The 24,310-nt window shown below is 51.0% G+C and overlaps 1 protein-coding gene across 2 annotated transcripts; it reads left to right on the top strand.

Annotated features, from left to right (window-relative positions):
* Nucleotides 1-6,129: 6,129 nt before the first annotated feature.
* LOC129199870 (uncharacterized) lies at nt 6,130-13,727 on the top strand. Of its 2 annotated transcripts, none has more exons than XM_054810953.1 (2): nt 6,130-6,384; nt 10,790-13,727. In XM_054810953.1, exon 2 carries the CDS (start codon nt 11,752-11,754, stop codon nt 13,681-13,683), a length of 1,932 nt encoding a protein of 643 aa, XP_054666928.1. In that variant the 5' UTR covers nt 6,130-6,384; nt 10,790-11,751; the 3' UTR covers nt 13,684-13,727. The 2 variants fall into 2 exon arrangements, with proteins under 2 accessions (XP_054666928.1, XP_054666927.1); XM_054810952.1 differs by having other exon boundaries at nt 6,130-6,629.
* The last annotated feature ends 10,583 nt before the right edge of the window (nt 13,728-24,310 follow it).

Raw genomic sequence — 24,310 nt, 5'->3', positions numbered from 1 at the left:
ACGGTGCTGCATTTCCACCAGCCCTGCCCTGTCCTGGTGTAGTGGCTGCAGGCTGGGTGAGGCTCCTCGCAGCACCCGCAGTGACACTGCGGAGTCTGGTTCCAGACACATGAACCCTGCTCTATATCAGCTAACTGTCCATCCACAGACAGTGGACTTCTAGGCATAACAATTGGGATTAAAAAAAACATTCAGTGCTATGTGAGATGCCCTCGTTTATCCCTCCTGGCTGACCTAGAGAGGCACACATTTTTCCCCGGTCCTGTGTCCTATCTGACAGTTTCATGTATATCCATAGGATATTAGTCTTTAAGACAGCCGAAGTGGCACTAGGTCAGTATGTTACATGTCTGAATTGCCACCCAGTGTTTAGACACTGCATTTGTATCAGAAATGGTGTGGCCAGCAGGACCAGGGCAGTGGTCGTCCCCCTGTAGTGGGCACTGGTGAGGCTGCACCTCGAATGCTGGGTTCAATTTTGGGCCCCTCGCTACAAGAAGGACATTGAGGTGCTGGAGCGTGTCCAGAGAAGGGCAACGGAGTGGGGAAGGGTCTGGAGCACCAGTCTGATGAGGAGCGGCTGAGGGAACTGGGGGTGTTAAGCCTGGAGGAGGCTGAGGGGAGACCTGATGGCTCTCTGCAACTCCCTGAAAGGAGGCTGTAGCCAGGTGGGGGTCGGTCTCTTCTCCCAAGTAACAAGCGATAGGGCAGGAGAAAATGGCCTCAGGTTGCACCAGGAGAGGTTTAGATTGGATATTAGGAAACATTTCTTCACTGAAAGGGTTGTCCATCACTGGAACAGGCTGCCCAGGGCAGTGGTGGAGTCCCAATCCCTGCAGGGATTTAAAAGACCTGTAGATGTGGTGCTTAGGGACATAGTTGGACTTGCCACTGCCAGGTAAAGAGTTGGACTTGATGATATTGAAGGTCTTTTCCAACCTAAATGATTCTAAGATTCCATGACTCTAAGTTTTTTTTGTCTCACGCTGAGTTCCATGTCATTCTGCCCTGGCCCTGACAGCAAGGAGGAGGCCCAGGGGAGGTTGGGTGGGACAGGACGGTGAGGGGCCATGAAGTGACACAGCCCTGAGTCAAAGGCTGTCCTGACACAGACAGGAGTGACATCAGGCTCCCATGTCAGCTGTGCTCCCCGTGGGCCTCAGCTAGGGCCTTTCTCCATCCCACTATGTTTAGCAAGGCTGAGGAGTGACAGCACTTTTTCCCCGGGGAGCCAAGGGCAGGGCCTTCCATCCACACAGGTTCCACTTGGTGATGTGGTTGCTGTGTCACAGTGGGCAGAACCTTGGAGGTGGCTGTGTACCAAGGCCTTCGGGACAAAGCCACCCAGGACTGAGAGATCAGCCACCAAGACTGGAGGTAGGCACACAGGTGGGCAAGGACCAAGGTGGGAGTAGCGAGGGGAGGGGAGGGATTATGAGCCATGGCATGGAGGAAAGGGGCTGCCCGTGGTGAAACACATGGCAGCAGCTCCTCCTTTGTCTTACAGACCTAGAAGTCACACACAGACAGGACCAGACCATGGCGCAGTAAATTCTCCAGCTAAACAGCAAGACATTTGCTACCTTATACAAAGACACAGAAATTTAGGAAGTCCCGAGACTGGCAGAGTTCTGGGCAAATGCTTCCCGATGTGATCAAGGGTGGCTGCCTTCAGAGCTGCAGGCCCAGAGAGGGACAGGACAGGACCATGGCTCACTCCCGTCCTCAGCCACACAGCCAGAGATGCGCTGCCTTCTTCAGGGACACTGACACCAAGTTAAGTAATCAAGAGTGTGGCAGAGCCCTGGGCAGGGGTTTCCTGTGGTGAGCGAGGGTGGCTGATCCTTTCTTTGTTTTTCTGCCTTTTAGAGCTGCGGGCCCAGACGGGGACAGGACCGCACCACGGGGCACTGAATTCCCGAGCTGCAGAGCCAGAGACGCGCTGCCTTCTTCCAGTACACTGACACCAAGTTAAGTAATCAACCATGACGCCACCTCTGGGAACAGACCCTGGTGCTGTGCCGTGCCACAGTGGGCAGCAGTGTGTTGGTGGCCCATGCCACAATGGGAGGGGTGAGTCATGGCTGCCATGGAGGTTTGGGACTCACATCCTTGGCCTGAGAGTGTCCATGGCAGGAGGTGCCTGTGGTGATGAAGGGTGGATGATGCTTTGTTTGTTGATATTATGCCGCCTTTTACAGCCACAAGCGCAGAGAGGCTCAGGACCAGGGCATGGCGCACTCCCGTCCTCAGCCACACAGCCAGAGATGCGCTGCCTTTTTCAGGGACACTGACACCAAGTTAAGTATTGAAGAGTGTGGCAGAGCCCTGGGCCGGCGTTGCCTGTGGTGAGCGAGGGTGGCTGATCCTTTCTTTGTTTTTCTGCCTTTTAGAGCTGCGGGCCCAGACGGGGACAGGACCGCACCACGGGGCACTGAATTCCCGAGCTGAAGAGCCAGAGACGCGCTGCCTTCTTCGGTACACTGACACCAAGTTAAGTAATCAACCATGACGCCACCTCTGGGAACAGACCCTGGTGCTGTGCCGTGTCACAGCGGGCAGCAGTGTGTTGGTGGCCCATGCCAGAATGGGAGGGGTGAGTCATGGCTGCCATGGAGGTTTGGGACTCACAGCCTTGGCCTGAGAGTGTCCATGGCAGGAGGTGCCTGTGGTGACGAAGGGTGGATGACGCTTTGTTTGTTGATATTATGCCGCCTTTTTCAGCCACAGGCCCAGAGAGGGACAGGACCAGGGCATGGCGCACTCCCGTCCTCAGCCACACAGCCAGAGATGCGCTGCCTTCTTCAGGGACACTGACACCAAGTTAAGTAATCAAGAGTGTGGCAGAGCCCTGGGCAGGGGTTTCCTGTGGTGAGTGAGGGTGGCTGATCCTTTCTTTGTTTTTCTGCCTTTTAGAGCTGCGGGCCCAGACGGGGACATGACCGCACCATGGTGCACTGAATTCCCGAGCTGCAGAGTCAGTGACGCGCTACCTTCTTCCGGAACACTGAAACCAAGTTAAGTATTCAACCATGACGCCACCTCTGGGAATAAACCACGGTGCTGTGCCGTGTCACAGCGGGCAGCAGTGTGTTGGTGGCCCATGCCACAATGGGAGGGGTGAGTCATGGCTGCCATGGAGGTTTGGGACTCACAGCCTTGGCCTGAGAGTGTCCATGGCAGGAGGTGCCTGTGGTGATGAAGGGTGGATGATGCTTGGTTTGTTGATATTATGCCGCCTTTTACAGCCACAGGCCCAGAGAGGGACAGGACCAGATCATGGCGCACTCCCGTCCTCAGCCACACAGCCAGAGATGTGCTGCCTTCTTCAGGGACACTGACACCAATTTAAGTATTGATGAGTGTGGCAGAGCCCTGGGCAGGGGTTTCCTGTGGTGAGTGAGGGTGGCTGATCCTTTCTTTGTTTTTCTGCCTTTTACAGCTGCGGGCCCAGACGGGGACATGACCGCACCACGGGGCACTGAATTCACGAGCTGTAGAGCCAGAGACGTGCTGCCTTCTTCTGGTACACTGACACCAAGTTAAGTAATCAACCATGACGCCACCTCTGGGAACAGACCCTGGTGCTGTGCCGTGTCACAGCGGGCAGCAGTGTGTTGGTGTCCCAAGCCACAATGGGAGGGGTGAGTCATGGCTGCCATGGAGATTTGGGACTCACAGCCTTGGCCTGAGAGTGTCCATGGCAGGAGGTGCCTGTGGTGATGAAGGGTGGATGATGCTTGGTGTGTTGATATTATGCCGCCCTTTACAGCCACAGGCCCAGAGAGGGACAGGACCAGATCATGGCGCACTCCCGTCCTCAGCCACACAGCCAGAGATGTGCTGCCTTCTTCAGGGACACTGACACCCAGTTAAGTAATGAAGAGTGTGGCAGAGCCCTGGGCAGGGGTTTCCTGTGGTGAGCGAGGGTGGCTGATCCTTTCTTTGTTTTTCTGCCTTTTAGAACTGCGGGCCCAGACGGGGACAGGACCGCACCACGGTGCACTGAATTCCCGAGCTGCAGAGCCAGAGACGCGCTGCCTTCTTCCAGTACACTGACACCAAGTTAAGTAATCAACCATGACGCTAGCTCTGGGAATAAACCACGGTGCTGTGCCGTGTCACAGCGGGCAGCAGTGTGTTGGTAGCCCATGCCACAATGGGAGGGGTGAGTCATGGCTGCCATGGAGGTTTGGGACTCACAGCCTTGGCCTGAGAGTGTCCATGGCAGGAGGTGCCTGTGGTGATGAAGGGTGGATGATGCTTGGTTTGTTGATATTATGCCGCCTTTTACAGCCACAAGCGCAGAGAGGCTCAGGACCAGGGCATGGCCCCCTCCTGGCTAAGCCACACAGCCAGAGAGTCACAACTTTCTTCAAGGACAGTGACACAGAGTTAAGGAATTGTGTTGGGTTTGATTGGCAAGGTTTTGGTAGCGGGGGGGCTACAGGGGTGGCTTCTGTGAGAAGCTCCTAGAAGCTTCCCCTGTGTCTGATAGAGCCAATGCCAGCCGGCTCTAAGACGGGCCCGCTGCTGGCCAAGGCCAAGCCAATCAGCGCCTCTGTGATAACATATTTAAGAAGAAGAAAAAACACTTAGAGAGAGAGCTTTTGCATCCGGAGGGAGGAGTGAGAAGATGTAAGAAACTCTGCAGACACCAAGGTCAGTGCAGATGGAGGGGGAGGAGGTGCTCCAGGCGCCGGAGCAGAGATCCCCCTGCAGCCCGTGGTGAAGACCATGGTGAAGCAGGCTGTCCCCCTGCAGCCCATGGAGGAAGGATGAGGGGGTGTAGAGATTCCACCTGCAGCCCGTGGAGGACCCCACGCCGGAGCAGGTGGAGGCAGCTGAAGGCGGCTGCGGCCCATGGGAAGCCCATGTTGGAGCAAGTTCCTGGCCGGACCGGTGGAGCCGTGCAGAGGGGAGCCCACGCCAGGGCAGGTTTGGTGGCAGGACTTGTGACCCCGTGGGGGACCCACGCTGGAGCAGTTTGCTCCTGAAGCGCTGCACCCCGTGAGAGGGACTCCATGCTGGAGCAGGGGAACGATGAGAGGAGTCCTCCCCCTGAGGATGAAGAAGCGGCAGAAACAACATGTGATGAACCGACCGTAACCCCCATTCCCCGTCCCCCTGTGCCGCTAAGGGGGGGAAGGTTGAAGCCGGGAGTGAAGACGAGCCCGGGAAGATGGGAGGGGTGGGGGGAGGTGTTTTAAGAGTTGATTTTATTTCTCATTCCTCTACTCTGTTTTGCCTAGTAATAAATTAGATGAATTCCCTCTCTAAGTTCGGTCTGTTTTGCTCGTGACGATAATTAGTGAGTGATCTCTCCCTGTCCTTACCTTGACCCACAAGCATTTCGTTATGCCTTTTCTCCCCTGTTTAGTGAAGGAGGGGAGTGAGAGAGCAGCTCTGGTGGGCACCTGGCCTTCAGGCAGGGTGAACCCACCACAGGAATCAAGAGTGTGGCAGAGCCCTGGGCAGGGGTTTCCTGTGGTGAGCGAGGGTGGCTGATCCTTTCTTTGTTTTTCTGCCTTTTAGAGCTGCGGGCCCAGACGGGGACAGGACCGCACCACGGTGCACTGAATTCCCGAGCTGCAGAGCCAGAGACGCGCTGCCTTCTTCCGGTATACTTGTCACATATATTTTGACAAAGCAATCAAAAGTTGATTATATAAAAGTTAGGATAATTTGATTATATTTGTAACTTAAAGTTATAAGGTAGGTATAGAATGAGATTGGGAAATTAGTTTGTAACCAAGGTAATAGGTAATGAAGCTAACTGACCATGGCAAGATACAATGCTGCTATGTTCCTTGTACAGTCCCTACCCAACCGGACAATAGGCCCGGGAATATTAATCTTATGAAGTAAGTTGCTATGGGTAGATGCACCTACAACAAGGGTACTGCGCATGTCTGCATGAAGGAGGTCATCCAGCGGACACAGGTGCAAGACCACTGATGACCACCAGAGACCCTTGAGGACCACCGACTCAAATCACTGAGCATGTGTGACGGGGAGGAGAATATGGAAATGATTTCCCAGAAATGATTATCATAGGACTGTCTTTTCTTGGAAATATAATGAATATGTATATTTTGATTCTATATAACCTGTGTGTTGGTGATCACCTGGCATGCACGTTGGGTGGAGCTATGCCCCGTGCATCCAGCGCTGCAATAAAGAATGCCTGCCTTTTAACACTACATTGGTGTTACGAGGTTTATTCCCGGATTTCGGTGACAGTTTTGGCGACCCAGATGGGACACTGCTTTTGAACCTCGACGGATCCTTGGGATCGCAGGACCTCCAGCCGGCACCGGGGAATTCTCGGGGAGAACCTCCGATCCCCGGACCGAAGAGCTTTGAGCAAGACCCCTGGGAGAGGTAAAGGCATTCTCATTTAATTGAAGTATGTGAAGGTACCTTAAGTAAGGACCCCGTGGCTCCGGGACAGGCCTGTATCGGGAGAGACCCGTATCGGGACAGGCCCACGCCAGGACAGGCCCACATAGGGACAGGCCCACACCGGGACAGGCCCACGTTGGGACAGGCCCACGCGAAGAGCACGGGAGGCCTGCTCGTAAGGCGCGGTGAAAGCTGCGCAGAGTTGGGCTGGAGAGACGTCTCAGGTAAAAGCCTCTGCTAGGCGAAAGCCTGTGGAGCAGGGCCCAGAGGGGAGGGGAAGCCTCCAAGGTTGGGATTTCGGGTGGCAGGAGAAATCCCTGGGATTTCCGGTGGCAGGGGAAATCCCTGAGGGAGCTCTAACACGGGTTGGGGTCCCTCTGACTAAGTGCTTGTGATAGTGCACAATCACAACCACTAAGTCCCTGGGAGATGGGCACTTTTCCGAGTAAAAAACCAATCCCACGAAAAACACCACTGGGATGCATTTTGGAGCACTGGAAAGATCTGGGAAATGTTGATCCTTTGACTCGAAAACAGTTGATTGAATATTGTAATCATTGGTGGCCACTATACACTTTAGAAAATGGGGAAAAGTGGCCAGAAAATGGGACATTGCAATATAACACCATTTTGCAATTAATGTTATTTTGTAAAAGGGAAGGTAAATGGAATGAAATGGCATATGTAGATCTGTTTTTCACATTGTGAAATCATCCGGAATGGCAAAGGCAATGTGAATTGGTTTCAGCTAGTTCTGTGATAATGGCATTAAAGGGGCAGGAACCTGATAAAAATTTGGAAAAGGTTGCTCAGCTTATGATATTGGTAAATGATGTTTTAAATATGTGTTTAAAGAAGATGATGTTAAATTATTGGTTAAATATTGGATATTTTGTTGGAAGATACTGAAAGGAAAATGATATTAAATACGACCAGACAACAAGTAGAAGGAGCTCATGCTCATACAAGTGACAGTGGACCAGAATTTTCCATCCACAAATCCTGAGTGGGACCCTAATCAGCCGGGACCCAGAGGGATGCTGACTAGATCTCAGAAGTGGATTTTGTTTGGTGATAGATATGCAATGCCAAAAGCAATTAATCAGTCTAAACTTTGTGAGACAAGAATTAAATGAGTCCCCTTCAGCCTTTATGGAAAGACTGAAGGTGACTGCTAGAAAATACACTAATTTGGACCCAGAGGAAAAAAAACTAAAAACAACACCAAACAAAAAAAAACCCCACAAACAAAACCACAATCAAAAAACACCAGGGAAGAAGCTATACAATTGGCCTCTATATTTATGGGACAATCAACCCTAGAAAAAACTCCAGAAAATGGAAGGGGCTGAGTCCAGAGACTTAGGTAAAATGCTTGAAGTAGCCTGGACTGTGTATAACAACAGAGAAAAAGAAAAAGAAGTCAGACAAATGCAAAGGGATGGAAAAATTCTGGCAATCTTGACTGAGAATAATAAATGTGTAAAGCGAAACTCAGCCATAAATCAGCAGAGGGTGTTGGTGCGACGGGGTGGAAAGAGAACTGGCCTTTCTTGAAACTGTTAAAATTTAAGCTGGGAAAATAGTAGGTAAAACACATCAATTTTTGTACATGCCCAAATGTCTGTTGCCCTTATTGGGACAAGATTTATTAAGCAAATTAGATGCACAAATAATTTTTAAAGATGGAGAAATCAGATTACTAATACCAGAATCAAAAGCCATAGAGGCGAGGGTGTTTATGTTACAGAATTCCTCCAAAGAAGAACAAATTCCAGAAGCGGTGGACAATGCAGTCACTCCCTTGGTATGGGCAAGTGAAGTTCCAGGATGATCCAAACTGGCAGAACCGGTAAAGGTGACTTTAAAACCTGGAGCCAAGCCGGTAAGACAAAAACAGTATCCTATTAAGTGGGAAGCCCGGAAGGGATTAGAAGAATTAATTACAAAATTCTAGAGTATGGGTTGTTGGTAGAATGTGAGTCAAAATACAATACCCCTACATTACCAGTAAGGAAATCGGGAGGTAAGGAATACCGATTGGTTCAAGACCTGAGGGCCATAAATCAAATAGTTCAAGATATACACCCAGTAGTGGCCAATCCATACACTTTACTGACATCTTTAAAGGAGGAACATAAATGGTTTACTGTACTGGATTTAAAGGATGCCTTCTTTTGCATACCTCTGGATATAAAAAGTCAAAGCATATTTGCTTTTGAATGGGAAAATCCAGCTACATGGACTGTACTTCCGCAAGGATTTAAGAATAGCCCCACAATATTTGGAAATCAATTGGCAAAAGAGTTAGAAATGTGGAAGAAACAGAATCAAGGACAAGGTATATTATTACAGTATGTGGATGACATTTTGATAGCAGCAGAAAGCAAAGAAACATGTTTTGAAATGACCATCAGTTTACTGAATTTCCTGGGCCAAGGAGGATACAGAGTTTCCAGAAACAAAGCCCAGATAGGGAAAGAAGCAGTGATTTATTTGGGATTTGAGATATCTCAAGGACAGAGACAACTGGGAAATGAAAGAAAAGAAGCCATTTGTCAGATCCCTGAACCTAACAGCCCAAAGGAATTGAGAGCCTTTCTGGGAATGATTGGGTGGTGTCGACTCTGGATTTTAAATTATAGACTGTATGTGAAACCCCTATATGAAGCCTTAAAGGAATCCAAAGACCGATATTTGATTTGGACACCTGAGTGCCACAAATCAGTGGCAGCGACAGTGCTGCTGATTCAGGAAGCCCGAAAATTAACCATGGGCCAAACGATAGTGGTATATGTACCACACATGGTTATAACTGTCTTGGAACAAAAGGGGGGTCACTGGCTATCCCCTAGCAGAATGTTGAAATACCAGGTTGTCCTATTGGAACAAGATGATGTGGAATTAAAAGCCACAGCAATTGTAAATCCGGCAATGTTCCTAACAACAGAAAATCCAACTGAGAAATTGGAACACGATTGCTTGATAACTATTGAACAAGTTTATTCCAGCAGGCCGGACCTGAAGGACGAACCTTTGAAGGATCCTGATCTGGAATTGTTTACGGATGGAAGCAGCTTTGTGCAAGAGGGAAGGCGAATAGCCGGATATGCCGTTGTTACCATCGACAAGGTATTGGAGTCAGGGACACTACCTGCAAATACATCAGCGCAGAAAGCAGAATTGGTGGCACTGAAGCAGGCTTTACGGATGGCAGAAGGGAAAAGGATAAACATTTGGACGGATTCTAAATATGCATTTGCTGTGATCCACGCTCATGGAGCTATCTGGAAAGAAAGAGGACTGTTGTCAGCCCAGGGCTCACCTATAAAGTATAAAGAGAAAGTTCTTCAACTTTTGCAAGATGTACAGAAACCAAAGGAAGTGGCTGCAATGCATTGCAAGGCTCATCAGTTTGGTCAAACTGCTGTAAATATAGGTAATCGATTGGCGGATAAAGCTGCAAAAGAGGCTGCAGAACGAGGTATCCTTACATTAGTACCAGTAAAACAGATAAAAATTCCAAATTTAAAAGCAAGATACAGTAAGCTAGACGAACAACTGGCAGAGAACTTAAAGGCATCCCAAAATGCGGAAGGATGGTGGGTAACACCAGAGAATCAGGTAATAGTGACCCCACAAATTATGACAGAGCTTGCAAAGGAAGAACATGAGCAGACACATTGGGGTGTGGATGCTATGGTTACAAATTTGAGAACATCTGTAGTGTGTGTAGGAATGACAGGAATAATTAAATCAATAATAGCTAAGTGTCCAATTTGTCTTAAAAATAATCCCTTAAACCAGAGGAAAGCACCTTTAGGAGTAACAAAGCAGGGTAATTCCCCAGGAGATTATTGGCAAATCGATTTCTCTGAGTTACCTAGACAGAATGGATATAAATATTTGTTAGTATTGATTGATACGTTTTCTGAATGGCCGGAGGCTTTTCCTTGCCGCACCAACAAAGCAAGAGAAGTGGTCAAAATATTACTAAAAAAAATAATACCGAGATTTGGGGTACCATTGGGCGTATCTTCTGACAGAGGACCACATTTTGTAGCGGAAATAGTCCAACAAGTAAGTACAATCCTGGGGATAAATTGGGATTTGCATACTCCCTGGAGACCGCAATCAAGCGGGAAAATTGAAAGGATGAACCAGACCTTGAAAAGACAAATGAGTAAAATTTGCCAAGAAACATCTTTGAAAAGGCCACAGGCTTTGCCATTAGCTCTGTTAAGAATAAGAATCCAACCAAGGTCTAAAGACGGTATAAGTCCATATGAAATATTATATGGCAAACCCTACCAAACTCCCTTAATCCCAGGGGACATGAGGATAACAGGGAAAATAGATTTAAAAACATATCTGATTTCTTTAGGAAAGACCCTCGAAGCGCTTAGAAGATATATTGTGCTGACCAGGCCGCTTGCTCTTGATACGCCTGTACATCCATACCAGCCGGGTGACTTTGTGTATATAAGGACATGGGGTTCTGAACCACTCCAGGAGAAGTGAATGGAACCTTTCCAGGTACTGTTAACAACTTATACCGCGATCAAGGTAGAAGGAGTGGAGCCTTGGATTCACTGCACTCGAATAAAGAACGCACCGCCAGATCAGTGGACATGTACGCAAGAGGGACCTTTGAAACTTAGACTGTGTAAAAATTCTAAGGATCAATTTCTTTAGCCTGTTATCTATTCAATTATGAATATTATGAATTGTTTGATTAGACTGATAACACTTTTTTGTATTTCATCACTAATTTGTAGCCAAAGAAATACAGAATGGCCATGGTCCCAAGCTGTTGTCCAATATACTGGGAGTGTGGGACCATATCCCAAAGACCGTTCCCCAAATTTAGCCACTGTAATAATGCATGAATCTGAAGTTTACCACCCACCTGAGTGGGCATGGGACAGAAAGGACTGGGTCCGTGTCTTGACTGGAGCAATTGGGGAAAGAATTCAAGTAGGATGTAGAAAGATGGAAGGATCTCTTCATGAGAAAGCTTCCTCAATTACCATCTCCGGAAATCTATTAGACCCTAGTTCTAATATTACGAGACTCTGTCCCACCGCTGAATGGAAATGTAACAAGCAAAATTCTCTCATTACGTGTTGCCGCCAACAGAATGTCGGTAACTACTCTTTAGACCCTAGTACCAATAATGTTGAAATCACCAAATCCTGTATTAAGGAACAAGGAGATTGTTGACATAATTTTACTTTAACTAAACCAGTTTATGTGGTGTGCAATTGACGACCTAATCCATTGACAGGAGGACTGTCAGGTCTTACATTTAAATTCAAAATAAATGCTGTAACTAAACCCCTAGTGATGCTTGTTGCAGTAGTCACGCATGCTGATACAGATACTCTCTTTACGTTAACTAGTAAAGGTGAAGTCACCCCCTCTTTTATGGTACCACAAGGAAATGACATCACAATAAGATGCAGATTAATCACTGAATCTCGCATTGAACCTATAAACAGTTATGAAATTGGACCACATGGCCCTATTTTGTGTAAAAATCAAAATTTAGACTGTTGGTTAAATTTGACTGCTGTACAATACTCCCATAAAGTAATATGTGGTAAAAATAATACCAAATACTGGGGACAACTTAAAATAGATGTCATAATACCTACTACCCAACCAATTGTTGCGCTTAATTCGAAAATCTTTGAAATTGGACCATATGTGATTAGAAATACAGGCTTGCAACAAATGTTGTTTAACCCAGCATGGTCTCTCAAACGAGTTGAATTGTCAATGCGAAACAATGTTTCAAATATTCAACCAGCTTGTTCACCTTTCTTAAAAATTTCATATGAGAGATGGACAACCTGGCTACAGAAACGAACTCTTACTATGAAAAGGACATGGAGAGACTTGACTGGTGTTTCGGGAACAGGATTGGGAGTTTTAAATAGCATTGATTCAGAAGTAATAATGAACAAATTGGCAGCTTCAGTAAGTGATTTGGCTAAATTACAACAACCCTTACGATCTTCTTTATTGGCTCTAAGAACTAACCAGTGGCTGTTGTCAAATATATTGCCAACATGGGAAAGAATAAATATAAGGGACCACAAATTAGTTACAGACGTACTTGGGGTGGTCCAGAATAACCTCTCTTTGGCTCTTAGTTGTATCCAGGCTCAATTATGGATGCAGTCGGTAGCCGCCTCAATTATAAGAGAAGGTGAAGAAGGCACTCTCCCCACTGAAATTAGGAAAATAGTTTGGGACAGTGCTACTGATTTTGAGAAAGAACTCCAGTCCTGGTGGAGCCTGGTAAACTTTACTTATGATCCCGTTACAAACACAGCTACAACTTTTGTGCTCACTATATCTAATGCTACTATATACTCAATTTATCCCATTGTTGCATTAGGGTTGAACCACAACGGAACTATACTCTATCCTTCCGAGCATAGAGTATGGGCCCGAAAAATGAATGAAAAATGGCAAACTGTTAATTTGGAATCTTACATCGTGCGAGAACAACAAGGATTTGTCTGTGAAGATAACGCAATTGAAACACAAGATATTTGCCTGGATAGTGAACAAAATATTTGCCATTTTGAGGTTCATCCTAACGAGAACCCTAAAACAGTTATTATATATATTGGTAAGGGCTGTATATGTTTAAGGACTATTTGTGATTCTTTATATGTAGATAAGATAGTCGTAGAGATTAAAAATCATTCAAATTTTTGTGTTTGTAATTTTACTAAGATTGATGGATGTGACTTTTCTTATTCGACCCCAGTCACATCTCACCAACTTTTGCAGTCCAATTACATGATGATTCATGAATTATTACCCGTACCCATTGGAATGAATCTCACTTTAGTGAAACAATTATTACAACACAAGGATTTGATTGCAATTCTGAAAAAAATTAGGGAAAACGGACAAAACACCCTAATAACTGTTCATCACAATGTGAAAGAAATACACCGAGTTTTTGAAAGAGCGCAGAGAGATGCAGAACTTAGATGGTGGGACACACTTTTCGGATGGTCACCTACTGCTACAGGCATCCTAAACAAGTTGTGTCACCCCATCGTGATTCTCTTAATATTGGTTTTGATCAGTTTGATTTTGTCAGCAATATTGTATGTCATAGCCTGGAAAATGATAAATCGGTTAACATATCTGAAAAAGCAAATTACTCGTGAAGCTACTTTCACTCATATGATCGTCCAAGATGTTGCAAAACAGCAAAAAAGACAAACAATCCCAGAGTTTCCTCCAACATAGAAAATAATTAGTATAATGAAAGTATTGAATTAATTTTCAAAACTTTCAAAGGGGGGAAATGTCACATATATTTTGACAAAGCAATCAAAAGTTGATTATATAAAAGTTAGGATAATTTGATTATATTTGTAACTTAAAGTTATAAGGTAGGTATAGAATGAGATTGGGAAATTAGTTTGTAACCAAGGTAATAGGTAATGAAGCTAACTGACCATGGCAAGATACAATGCTGCTATGTTCCTTGTACAGTCCCTACCCAACCGGACAATAGGCCCGGGAATATTAATCTTATGAAGTAAGTTGCTATGGGTAGATGCACCTACAACAAGGGTACTGCGCATGTCTGCATGAAGGAGGTCATCCAGCGGACACAGGTGCAAGACCACTGATGACCACCAGAGACCCTTGAGGACCACCGACTCAAATCACTGAGCATGTGTGACGGGGAGGAGAATATGGAAATGATTTCCCAGAAATGATTATCATAGGACTGTCTTTTCTTGGAAATATAATGAATATGTATATTTTGATTCTATATAACCTGTGTGTTGGTGATCACCTGGCATGCACGTTGGGTGGAGCTATGCCCCGTGCATCCAGCGCTGCAATAAAGAAAGCCTGCCTTTTAACACTACATTGGTGTTACGAGGTCTATTCCCGGATTTCGGTGACACACTGACACCAAGTTAAGTAATCAACCATGACGCCAGCTCTGGGAATAAACCACGGTGATGTGCCGTGCCACAGTGGGCAGCAGTCTGGTGGTGGCCCATGCCACAATGGGAGGGGTGAGTCATGGCTACTATGGAGACTTGGGACTCACAGCCTTGGCCTGAGAGTGTCCATGGCAGGAGCTGCCTGTGGTGATGAAGGGTGGATGATGCTTTGTTTTGTTGATATTATGCAGCCTTTTACAGCCACAGGCCCAGAGAGGAACAGGACCAGGGCATGGCGCACTCCCGTCCTCAGCCACACAGCCAGAGATGCGCTACCTTCTTCAGGGACACTGACACCAAGTTAAGTAATCAAGAGTGTGGCAGAGCCCTGGGCAGGGGTTTCCTGTGGTGAGCGAGGGTGGCTGATCCTTTCTTTGTTTTTCTGCCTTTTAGAGCTGCGGGCCCAGACGGGGACAGGACCGCACCACGGTGCACTGAATTCCCGAGCTGCAGAGCCAGAGACGCGCTGCCTTCTTCCGGTACACTGACACCAAGTTAAGTAATCAACCATGACGCCAGCTCTGGGAATAAACCACGGTGCTGTGCCGTGCCACAGTGGGCAGCAGTCTGGTGGTGGCCCATGCCGCAATGGGAGGGGTGAGTCATGGCTACTATGGAGATTTGGGACTCACAGCCTTGGCCTGAGAGTGTCCATGGCAGGAGGTGCCTGTGGTGATGAAGGGTGGATGATGCTTGGTTTGTTGATATTATGCCGCCTTTTACAGCCACAAGCGCAGAGAGGCTCCGGACCAGGGCATGGCCCCCTCCTGGCTAAGCCACACAGCCAGAGAGTCACAACTTTCTTCAAGGACAGTGACACAGAGTTAAGGAATTGTGTTGGGTTTGATTGGCAAGGTTTTGGTAGCGGGGGGGCTACAGGGGTGGCTTCTGTGAGAAGCTCCTAGATGCTTCCCCTGTGTCTGATAGAGCCAATGCCAGCCGGCTCTAAGACGGGCCCGCTGCTGGCCAAGGCCAAGCCAATCAGCGCCTCTGTGATAACATATTTAAGAAGAAGAAAAAACACTTAGAGAGAGAGCTTTTGCAGCCGGAGAGAGGAGTGAGAAGATGTAAGAAACTCTGCAGACACCAAGGTCAGTGCAGATGGAGGGGGAGGAGGTGCTCCAGGCGCCGGAGCAGAGATCCCCCTGCAGCCCGTGGTGAAGACCATGGTGAAGCAGGCTGTCCCCCTGCAGCCCATGGAGGAAGGATGAGGGGGTGTAGAGATTCCACCTGCAGCCCGTGGAGGACCCCACGCCGGAGCAGGTGGAGGCAGCTGAAGGCGGCTGCGGCCCATGGGAAGCCCATGTTGGAGCAAGTTCCTGGCCGGACCGGTGGAGCCGTGCAGAGGGGAGCCCACGCCAGGGCAGGTTTGGTGGCAGGACTTGTGACCCCGTGGGGGACCCACGCTGGAGCAGTTTGCTCCTGAAGCGCTGCACCCCGTGAGAGGGACTCCATGCTGGAGCAGGGGAACGATGAGAGGAGTCCTCCCCCTGAGGATGAAGAAGCGGCAGAAACAACATGTGATGAACTGACCGTAAACCCCATTCCCCGTCCCCCTGAGCCGCTAAGGGGGGGAAGGTTGAAGCCGGGAGTGAAGACGAGCCCGGGAAGATGGGAGGGGTGGGGGGAGGTGTTTTAAGAGTTGATTTTATTTCTCATTCCTCTACTCTGTTTTGCCTAGTAATAAATTAGATGAATTCCCTCTCTAAGTTCGGTCTGTTTTGCTCGTGACGATAATTAGTGAGTGATCTCTCCCTGTCCTTACCTTGACCCACAAGCATTTCGTTATGCCTTTTCTCCCCTGTTTAGTGAAGGAGGGGAGTGAGAGAGCGGCTCTGGTGGGCACCTGGCCTTCAGGCAGGGTGAACCCACCACAGGAATCAAGAGTGTGGCAGAGCCCTGGGTAGGGGTTTCCTGTGGTGAGCGAGGGTGGCTGATCCTTTCTTTGTTTTTCTGCCTTTTAGAGCTGCGGGCCCAGACGGGGACAGGACCGCACCACGGTGCACTGAATTCCCGAGCTGCAGAGCCAGAGACGCGCTGCCTTCTTCCGGTACACTGACACCAAGTTAAGTAATCAACCATGACGGCACCTGTGGGAACAGACCCTGGTGCTGTGCCGTGCCACAGTGGGCAGCAGTCTGGTGGTGGCCCATGCCGCAATGGGAGGGGTGAGTCATGGCTGCCATGGAGGTTTGGGACTCACAGCCTTGGCCTGAGAGTGTCCATGGCAGGAGGTGCCTGTGGTGACGAAGGGTGGATGATGCTTTGTTTGTTGATATTATGCCGCCTTTTACAGCCACAAGCGCAGAGAGGCTCCGGACCAGGGCATGGCCCCCTCCTGGCTAAGCCACACAGCCAGAGAGTCACAACTTTCTTCAAGGACAGTGACACAGAGTTAAGGAATCAAGAGTGTGGCAGAGCCCTGGGCAGGGGTTTCCTGTGGTGAGCAAGGGTGGCTGATCCTTTCTTTGTTTTTCTGCCTTTTAGAGCTGCGGGCCCAGACGGGGACAGGACCGCACCACGGTGCACTGAATTCCCGAGCTGCAGAGCCAGAGACGCGCTGCCTTCTTCCGGTACACTGACACCAACTTAAGTAATCAACCATGACGCCACCTCTGGGAACAGACCCTGGTGCTGTGCCGTGCCACAGTGGGCAGCAGTCTGGTGGTGGCCCATGCCGCAATGGGAGGGGTGAGTCATGGCTGCCATGGAGGTTTGGGACTCACAGCCTTGTCCTGAGAGTGTCCATGGCAGGAGGTGCCTGTGGTGATGAAGGGTGGATGATGCTTTGTTTGTTGATATTATGCCGCCTTTTACAGCCACAAGCGCAGAGAGGCTCCGGACCAGGGCATGGCCCCCTCCTGGCTAAGCCACACAGCCAGAGAGTCACAACTTTCTTCAAGGACAGTGACACAGAGTTAAGGAATTGTGTTGGGTTTGATTGGCAAGGTTTTGGTAGCGGGGGGGCTACAGGGGTGGCTTCTGTGAGAAGCTCCTAGAAGCTTCCCCTGTGTCTGATAGAGCCAATGGCAGCCGGCTCTAAGACGGGCCCGCTGCTGGCCAAGGCCAAGCCAATCAGCGCCTCTGTGATAACATATTTAAGAAGAAGAAAAAACACTTAGAGAGAGAGCTTTTGCAGCCGGAGAGAGGAGTGAGAAGATGTAAGAAACTCTGCAGACACCAAGGTCAGTGCAGATGGAGGGGGAGGAGGTGCTCCAGGCGCCGGAGCAGAGATCCCCCTGCAGCCCGTGGTGAAGACCATGGTGAAGCAGGCTGTCCCCCTGCAGCCCATGGAGGAAGGATGAGGGGGTGTAGAGATTCCACCTGCAGCCCGTGGAGGACCCCACGCCGGAGCAGGTGGAGGCAGCTGAAGGCGGCTGCGGCCCGTGGGAAGCCCATGTTGGAGCAAGTTCCTGGCCGGACCGGTGGAGCCGTGCAGAGGGGAGCCCACGCCAGGGCAGGTTTGGTGGCAGGACTTGTGACCCCGTGGGGGACCCACGCTGGAGCAGTTTGCTCCTGAAGCGCTGCACCCCGTGAGAGGGACTCCATGCTGGAGCAGGGGAACGATGAGAGGAGTCCTCCCCCTGAGGATGAAGAAGCGGCAGAAACAACGTGTGATGAACTGACCGTAACCCCCATTCCCCGTCCCCCTGTGCCGCTAAGGGGGGGAAGGTTGAAGCCGGGAGTGAAGACGAGCCCGGGAAGATGGGAGGGGTGGGGGGAGGTGTTTTAAGAGTTGATTTTATTTCTCATTCCTCTACTCTGTTTTGCCTAGTAATAAATTAGATGAATTCCCTCTCTAAGTTCGGTCTGTTTTGCTCGTGACGATAATTAGTGAGTGATCTCTCCCTGTCCTTACCTTGACCCACAAGCATTTCGTTATGCCTTTTCTCCCCTGTTTAGTGAAGGAGGGGAGTGAGAGAGCGGCTCTGGTGGGCACCTGGCCTTCAGGCAGGGTGAACCCACCACAGGAATCAAGAGTGTGGCAGAGCCCTGGGCAGGGGTTTCCTGTGGTGAGCGAGGGTGGCTGATCCTTTCTTTGTTTTTCCGCCTTTTAGAGCTGCGGGCCCAGACGGGGACAGGACCGCACCACGGTGCACTGAATTCCCGAGCTGCAGAGCCAGAGACGCGCTGCCTTCTTCCGGTACACTGACACCAACTTAAGTAATCAACCATGACGCCAGCTCTGGGAATAAACCACGGTGCTGTGCCGTGCCACAGTGGGCAGCAGTCTGGTGGTGGCCCATGCCGCAATGGGAGGGGTGAGTCATGGCTGCCATGGAGGTTTGGGACTCACAGCCTTGGCCTGAGAGTGTCCATGGCAGGAGGTGCCTGTGGTGATGAAGGGTGGATGATGCTTTGTTTGTTGATATTATGCCGCCTTTTACAGCCACAAGCGCAGAGAGGCTCAGGACCAGGGCATGGCCCCCTCCTGGCTAAGCCACACAGCCAGAGAGTCACAACTTTCTTCAAGGACAGTGACACAGAGTTAAGGAATCAAGAGTGTGGCAGAGCCCTGGGCAGGGGTTTCCTGTGGTGAGCGAGGGTGGCTGATCCTTTCTTTGTTTTTCTGCCTTCTAGAGCTGCGGGCCCAGACGGGGACAGGACCGCACCACGGTGCACTGAATTCCCGAGCTGCAGAGCCAGAGACGCGCTGCCTTCTTCCGGTACACTGACACCAAGTTAAGTAATCAACCATGACGCCAGCTCTGGGAATAAACCACGGTGCTGTGCCGTGCCACAGTGGGCAGCAGTCTGGTGGTGGCCCATGCCGCAATGGGAGGGGTGAGTCATGGCTGCCATGGAGGTTTGGGACTCACAGCCTTGGCCTGAGAGTGTCCATGGCAGGAGGTGCCTGTGGTGATGAAGGGTGGATGATGCTTTGTTTGTTGATATTATGCCGCCTTTTACAGCCACAAGCGCAGAGAGGCTCAGGACCAGGGCATGGCCCCCTCCTGGCTAAGCCACACAGCCAGAGAGTCACAACTTTCTTCAAGGACAGTGACACAGAGTTAAGGAATCAAGAGTGTGGCAGAGCCCTGGGCAGGGGTTTCCTGTGGTGAGCGAGGGTGGCTGATCCTTTCTTTGTTTTTCTGCCTTTTAGAGCTGCGGGCCCAGACGGGGACAGGACCGCACCACGGTGCACTGAATTCCCGAGCTGCAGAGCCAGAGACGCGCTGCCTTCTTCCGGTACACTGACACCAAGTTAAGTAATCAACCATGACGCCACCTCTGGGAACAGACCCTGGTGCTGTGCCGTGCCACAGTGGGCAGCAGTCTGGTGGTGGCCCATGCCGCAATGGGAGGGGTGTGTCATGGCTGCCATGGAGGTTTGGGACTCACAGCCTTGGCCTGAGAGTGTCCATGGCAGGAGGTGCCTGTGGTGATGAAGGGTGGATGATGCTTTGTTTGTTGATATTATGCCGCCTTTTACAGCCACAAGCGCAGAGAGGCTCAGGACCAGGGCATGGCCCCCTCCTGTCTAAGCCACACAGCCAGAGAGTCACAACTTTCTTCAAGGACAGTGACACAGAGTTAAGGAATTGTGTTGGGTTTGATTGGCAAGGTTTTGGTAGCGGGGGGGGCTACAGGGGTGGCTTCTGTGAGAAGCTCCTAGAAGCTTCCCCTGTGTCTGATAGAGCCAATGCCAGCCGGCTCTAAGACGGGCCCGCTGCTGGCCAAGGCCAAGCCAATCAGCGCCTCTGTGATAACATATTTAAGAAGAAGAAAAAACACTTAGAGAGAGAGCTTTTGCAGCCGGAGAGAGGAGTGAGAAGATGTAAGAAACTCTGCAGACACCAAGGTCAGTGCAGATGGAGGGGGAGGAGGTGCTCCAGGCGCCGGAGCAGAGATCCCCCTGCAGCCCGTGGTGAAGACCATGGTGAAGCAGGCTGTCCCCCTGCAGCCCATGGAGGAAGGATGAGGGGGTGTAGAGATTCCACCTGCAGCCCGTGGAGGACCCCACGCCGGAGCAGGTGGAGGCAGCTGAAGGCGGCTGCGGCCCGTGGGAAGCCCATGTTGGAGCAAGTTCCTGGCCGGACCGGTGGAGCCGTGCAGAGGGGAGCCCACGCCAGGGCAGGTTTGGTGGCAGGACTTGTGACCCCGTGGGGGACCCACGCTGGAGCAGTTTGCTCCTGAAGCGCTGCACCCCGTGAGAGGGACTCCATGCTGGAGCAGGGGAACGATGAGAGGAGTCCTCCCCCTGAGGATGAAGAAGCGGCAGAAACAACGTGTGATGAACTGACCGTAACCCCCATTCCCCGTCCCCCTGTGCCGCTAAGGGGGGGAAGGTTGAAGCCGGGAGTGAAGACGAGCCCGGGAAGATGGGAGGGTGGGGGGAGGTGTTTTAAGAGTTGATTTTATTTCTCATTCCTCTACTCTGTTTTGCCTAGTAATAAATTAGATGAATTCCCTCTCTAAGTTCGGTCTGTTTTGCTCGTGACGATAATTAGTGAGTGATCTCTCCCTGTCCTTACCTTGACCCACAAGCATTTCGTTATGCCTTTTCTCCCCTGTTTAGTGAAGGAGGGGAGTGAGAGAGCGGCTCTGGTGGGCACCTGGCCTTCAGGCAGGGTGAACCCACCACAGGAATCAAGAGTGTGGCAGAGCCCTGGGCAGGGGTTTCCTGTGGTGAGCGAGGGTGGCTGATCCTTTCTTTGTTTTTCCGCCTTTTAGAGCTGCGGGCCCAGACGGGGACAGGACCGCACCACGGTGCACTGAATTCCCGAGCTGCAGAGCCAGAGACGCGCTGCCTTCTTCCGGTACACTGACACCAAGTTAAGTAATCAACCATGACGCCAGCTCTGGGAATAAACCACGGTGCTGTGCCGTGCCACAGTGGGCAGCAGTGTGTTGGTGGCCCATGCCGCAATGGGAGGGGTGAGTCATGGCTGCCATGGAGGTTTGGGACTCACAGCCTTGGCCTGAGAGTGTCCATGGCAGGAGGTGCCTGTGGTGACGAAGGGTGGATGATGCTTTGTTTGTTGATATTATGCCGCCTTTTACAGCCACAAGCGCAGAGAGGCTCAGGACCAGGGCATGGCCCCCTCCTGGCTAAGCCACACAGCCAGAGAGTCACAACTTTCTTCAAGGACAGTGACACAGAGTTAAGGAATCAAGAGTGTGGCAGAGCCCTGGGCAGGGGTTTCCTGTGGTGAGCGAGGGTGGCTGATCCTTTCTTTGTTTTTCTGCCTTTTAGAGCTGCGGGCCCAGACGGGGACAGGACCGCACCACGGTGCACTGAATTCCCGAGCTGCAGAGCCAGAGACGCGCTGCCTTCTTCCGGTACACTGACACCAACTTAAGTAATCAACCATGACGCCAGCTCTGGGAACAGACCCTGGTGCTGTGCCGTGCCACAGTGGGCAGCAGTCTGGTGGTGGCCCATGCCGCAATGGGAGGGGTGAGTCATGGCTGCCATGGAGGTTTGGGACTCACAGCCTTGGCCTGAGAGTGTCCATGGCAGGAGGTGCCTGTGGTGAGCGAGGGTGGATGATGCTTGGTTTGTTGATATTATGCCGCCTTTTACAGCCACAAGCGCAGAGAGGCTCCGGACCAGGGCATGGCCCCCTCCTGTCTAAGCCACACAGCCAGAGAGTCACAACTTTCTTCAAGGACAGTGACACAGAGTTAAGGAATCAAGAGTGTGGCAGAGCCCTGGGCAGGGGTTTCCTGTGGTGAGCGAGGGTGGCTGATCCTTTCTTTGTTTTTCTGCCTTTTAGAGCTGCGGGCCCAGACGGGGACAGGACCGCACCACGGTGCACTGAATTCCCGAGCTGCAGAGCCAGAGACGCGCTGCCTTCTTCCGGTACACTGACACCAAGTTAAGTAATCAACCATGACGCCAGCTCTGGGAATAAACCACGGTGCTGTGCCGTGCCACAGTGGGCAGCAGTCTGGTGGTGGCCCATGCCGCAATGGGAGGGGTGAGTCATGGCTACTGTGGAGGTTTGGGACTCACAGCCTTGGCCTGAGAGTGTCCATGGCAGGAGGTGCCTGTGGTGATGAAGGGTGGATGATGCTTTGTTTGTTGATATTATGCCGCCTTTTACAGCCACAAGCGCAGAGAGGCTCAGGACCAGGGCATGGCCCCCTCCTGGCTAAGCCACACAGCCAGAGAGTCACAACTTTCTTCAAGGACAGTGACACCAAGTTAAGGAATCAAGAGTGTGGCAGAGCCCTGGGCAGGGGTTTCCTGTGGTGAGCGAGGGTGGCTGATCCTTTCTTTGTTTTTCTGCCTTCTAGAGCTGCGGGCCCAGACGGGGACAGGACCGCACCACGGTGCACTGAATTCCCGAGCTGCAGAGCCAGAGACGCGCTGCCTTCTTCCGGTACACTGACACCAAGTTAAGTAATCAACCATGACGCCAGCTCTGGGAATAAACCACGGTGCTGTGCCGTGCCACAGTGGGCAGCAGTCTGGTGGTGGCCCATGCCGCAATGGGAGGGGTGAGTCATGGCTGCCATGGAGGTTTGGGACTCACAGCCTTGGCCTGAGAGTGTCCATGGCAGGAGGTGCCTGTGGTGACGAAGGGTGGATGATGCTTTGTTTGTTGATATTATGCCGCCTTTTACAGCCACAAGCGCAGAGAGGCTCCGGACCAGGGCATGGCCCCCTCCTGTCTAAGCCACACAGCCAGAGAGTCACAACTTTCTTCAAGGACAGTGACACAGAGTTAAGGAATCAAGAATGTGGCAGAGCCCTTGGCAGGGTTTTCCTGTGGTGAGCGAGGGTGGCTGACCCTTTCTTTGTTTTTCTGCCTTTTACAGCTGCGGGCCCAGACGGGGACAGGACCGCACCACGGGGCACTGAATTCCCGAGCTGCAGAGCCAGAGACGCGCTGCCTTCTTCCGGTACACTGACACCAAGTTAAGTAATCAACCATGACGCCAGCTCTGGGAATAAACCACGGTGCTGTGCCGTGCCACAGTGGGCAGCAGTCTAGTGGTGGCCCATGCCGCAATGGGAGGGGTGAGTCATGGCTACTATGGAGATTTGGGACTCACAGCCTTGGCCTGAGAGTGTCCATGGCAGGAGGTGCCTGTGGTGATGAAGGGTGGATGATGCTTTGTTTGTTGATATTATGCCGCCTTTTACAGCCACAAGCGCAGAGAGGCTCCGGACCAGGGCATGGCCCCCTCCTGGCTAAGCCACACAGCCAGAGAGTCACAACTTTCTTCAAGGACAGTGACACAGAGTTAAGGAATTGTGTTGGGTTTGATTGGCAAGGTTTTGGTAGCGGGGGGGCTACAGGGGTGGCTTCTGTGAGAAGCTCCTAGAAGCTTCCCCTGTGTCTGATAGAGCCAATGCCAGCCGGCTCTAAGACGGGCCCGCTGCTGGCCAAGGCCAAGCCAATCAGCGCCTCTGTGATAACATATTTAAGAAGAAGAAAAAACACTTAGAGAGAGAGCTTTTGCAGCCGGAGAGAGGAGTGAGAAGATGTAAGAAACTCTGCAGACACCAAGGTCAGTGCAGATGGAGGGGGAGGAGGTGCTCCAGGCGCCGGAGCAGAGATCCCCCTGCAGCCCGTGGTGAAGACCATGGTGAAGCAGGCTGTCCCCCTGCAGCCCATGGAGGAAGGATGAGGGGGTGTAGAGATTCCACCTGCAGCCCGTGGAGGACCCCACGCCGGAGCAGGTGGAGGCAGCTGAAGGCGGCTGCGGCCCGTGGGAAAGCCCATGTTGGAGCAAGTTCCTGGCCGGACCGGTGGAGCCGTGCAGAGGGGAGCCCACGCCAGGGCAGGTTTGGTGGCAGGACTTGTGACCCCGTGGGGGACCCACGCTGGAGCAGTTTGCTCCTGAAGCGCTGCACCCCGTGAGAGGGACTCCATGCTGGAGCAGGGGAACGATGAGAGGAGTCCTCCCCCTGAGGATGAAGAAGCGGCAGAAACAACGTGTGATGAACTGACCGT

Source organism: Grus americana, chromosome Z, assembly GCF_028858705.1.
Source record: "Grus americana isolate bGruAme1 chromosome Z, bGruAme1.mat, whole genome shotgun sequence".
NCBI lineage: Eukaryota > Metazoa > Chordata > Aves > Gruiformes > Gruidae > Grus > Grus americana.
This window is presented reverse-complemented; position numbering and strand designations above follow the sequence as displayed.

Bases quoted from the DNA above. Each gene is read 5' to 3' on its own strand.
- LOC129199870 (XM_054810953.1), top strand. From the start codon at position 11,752: ATGCTTGTTGCAGTAGTCACGCATGCTGATACAGATACTCTCTTTACG.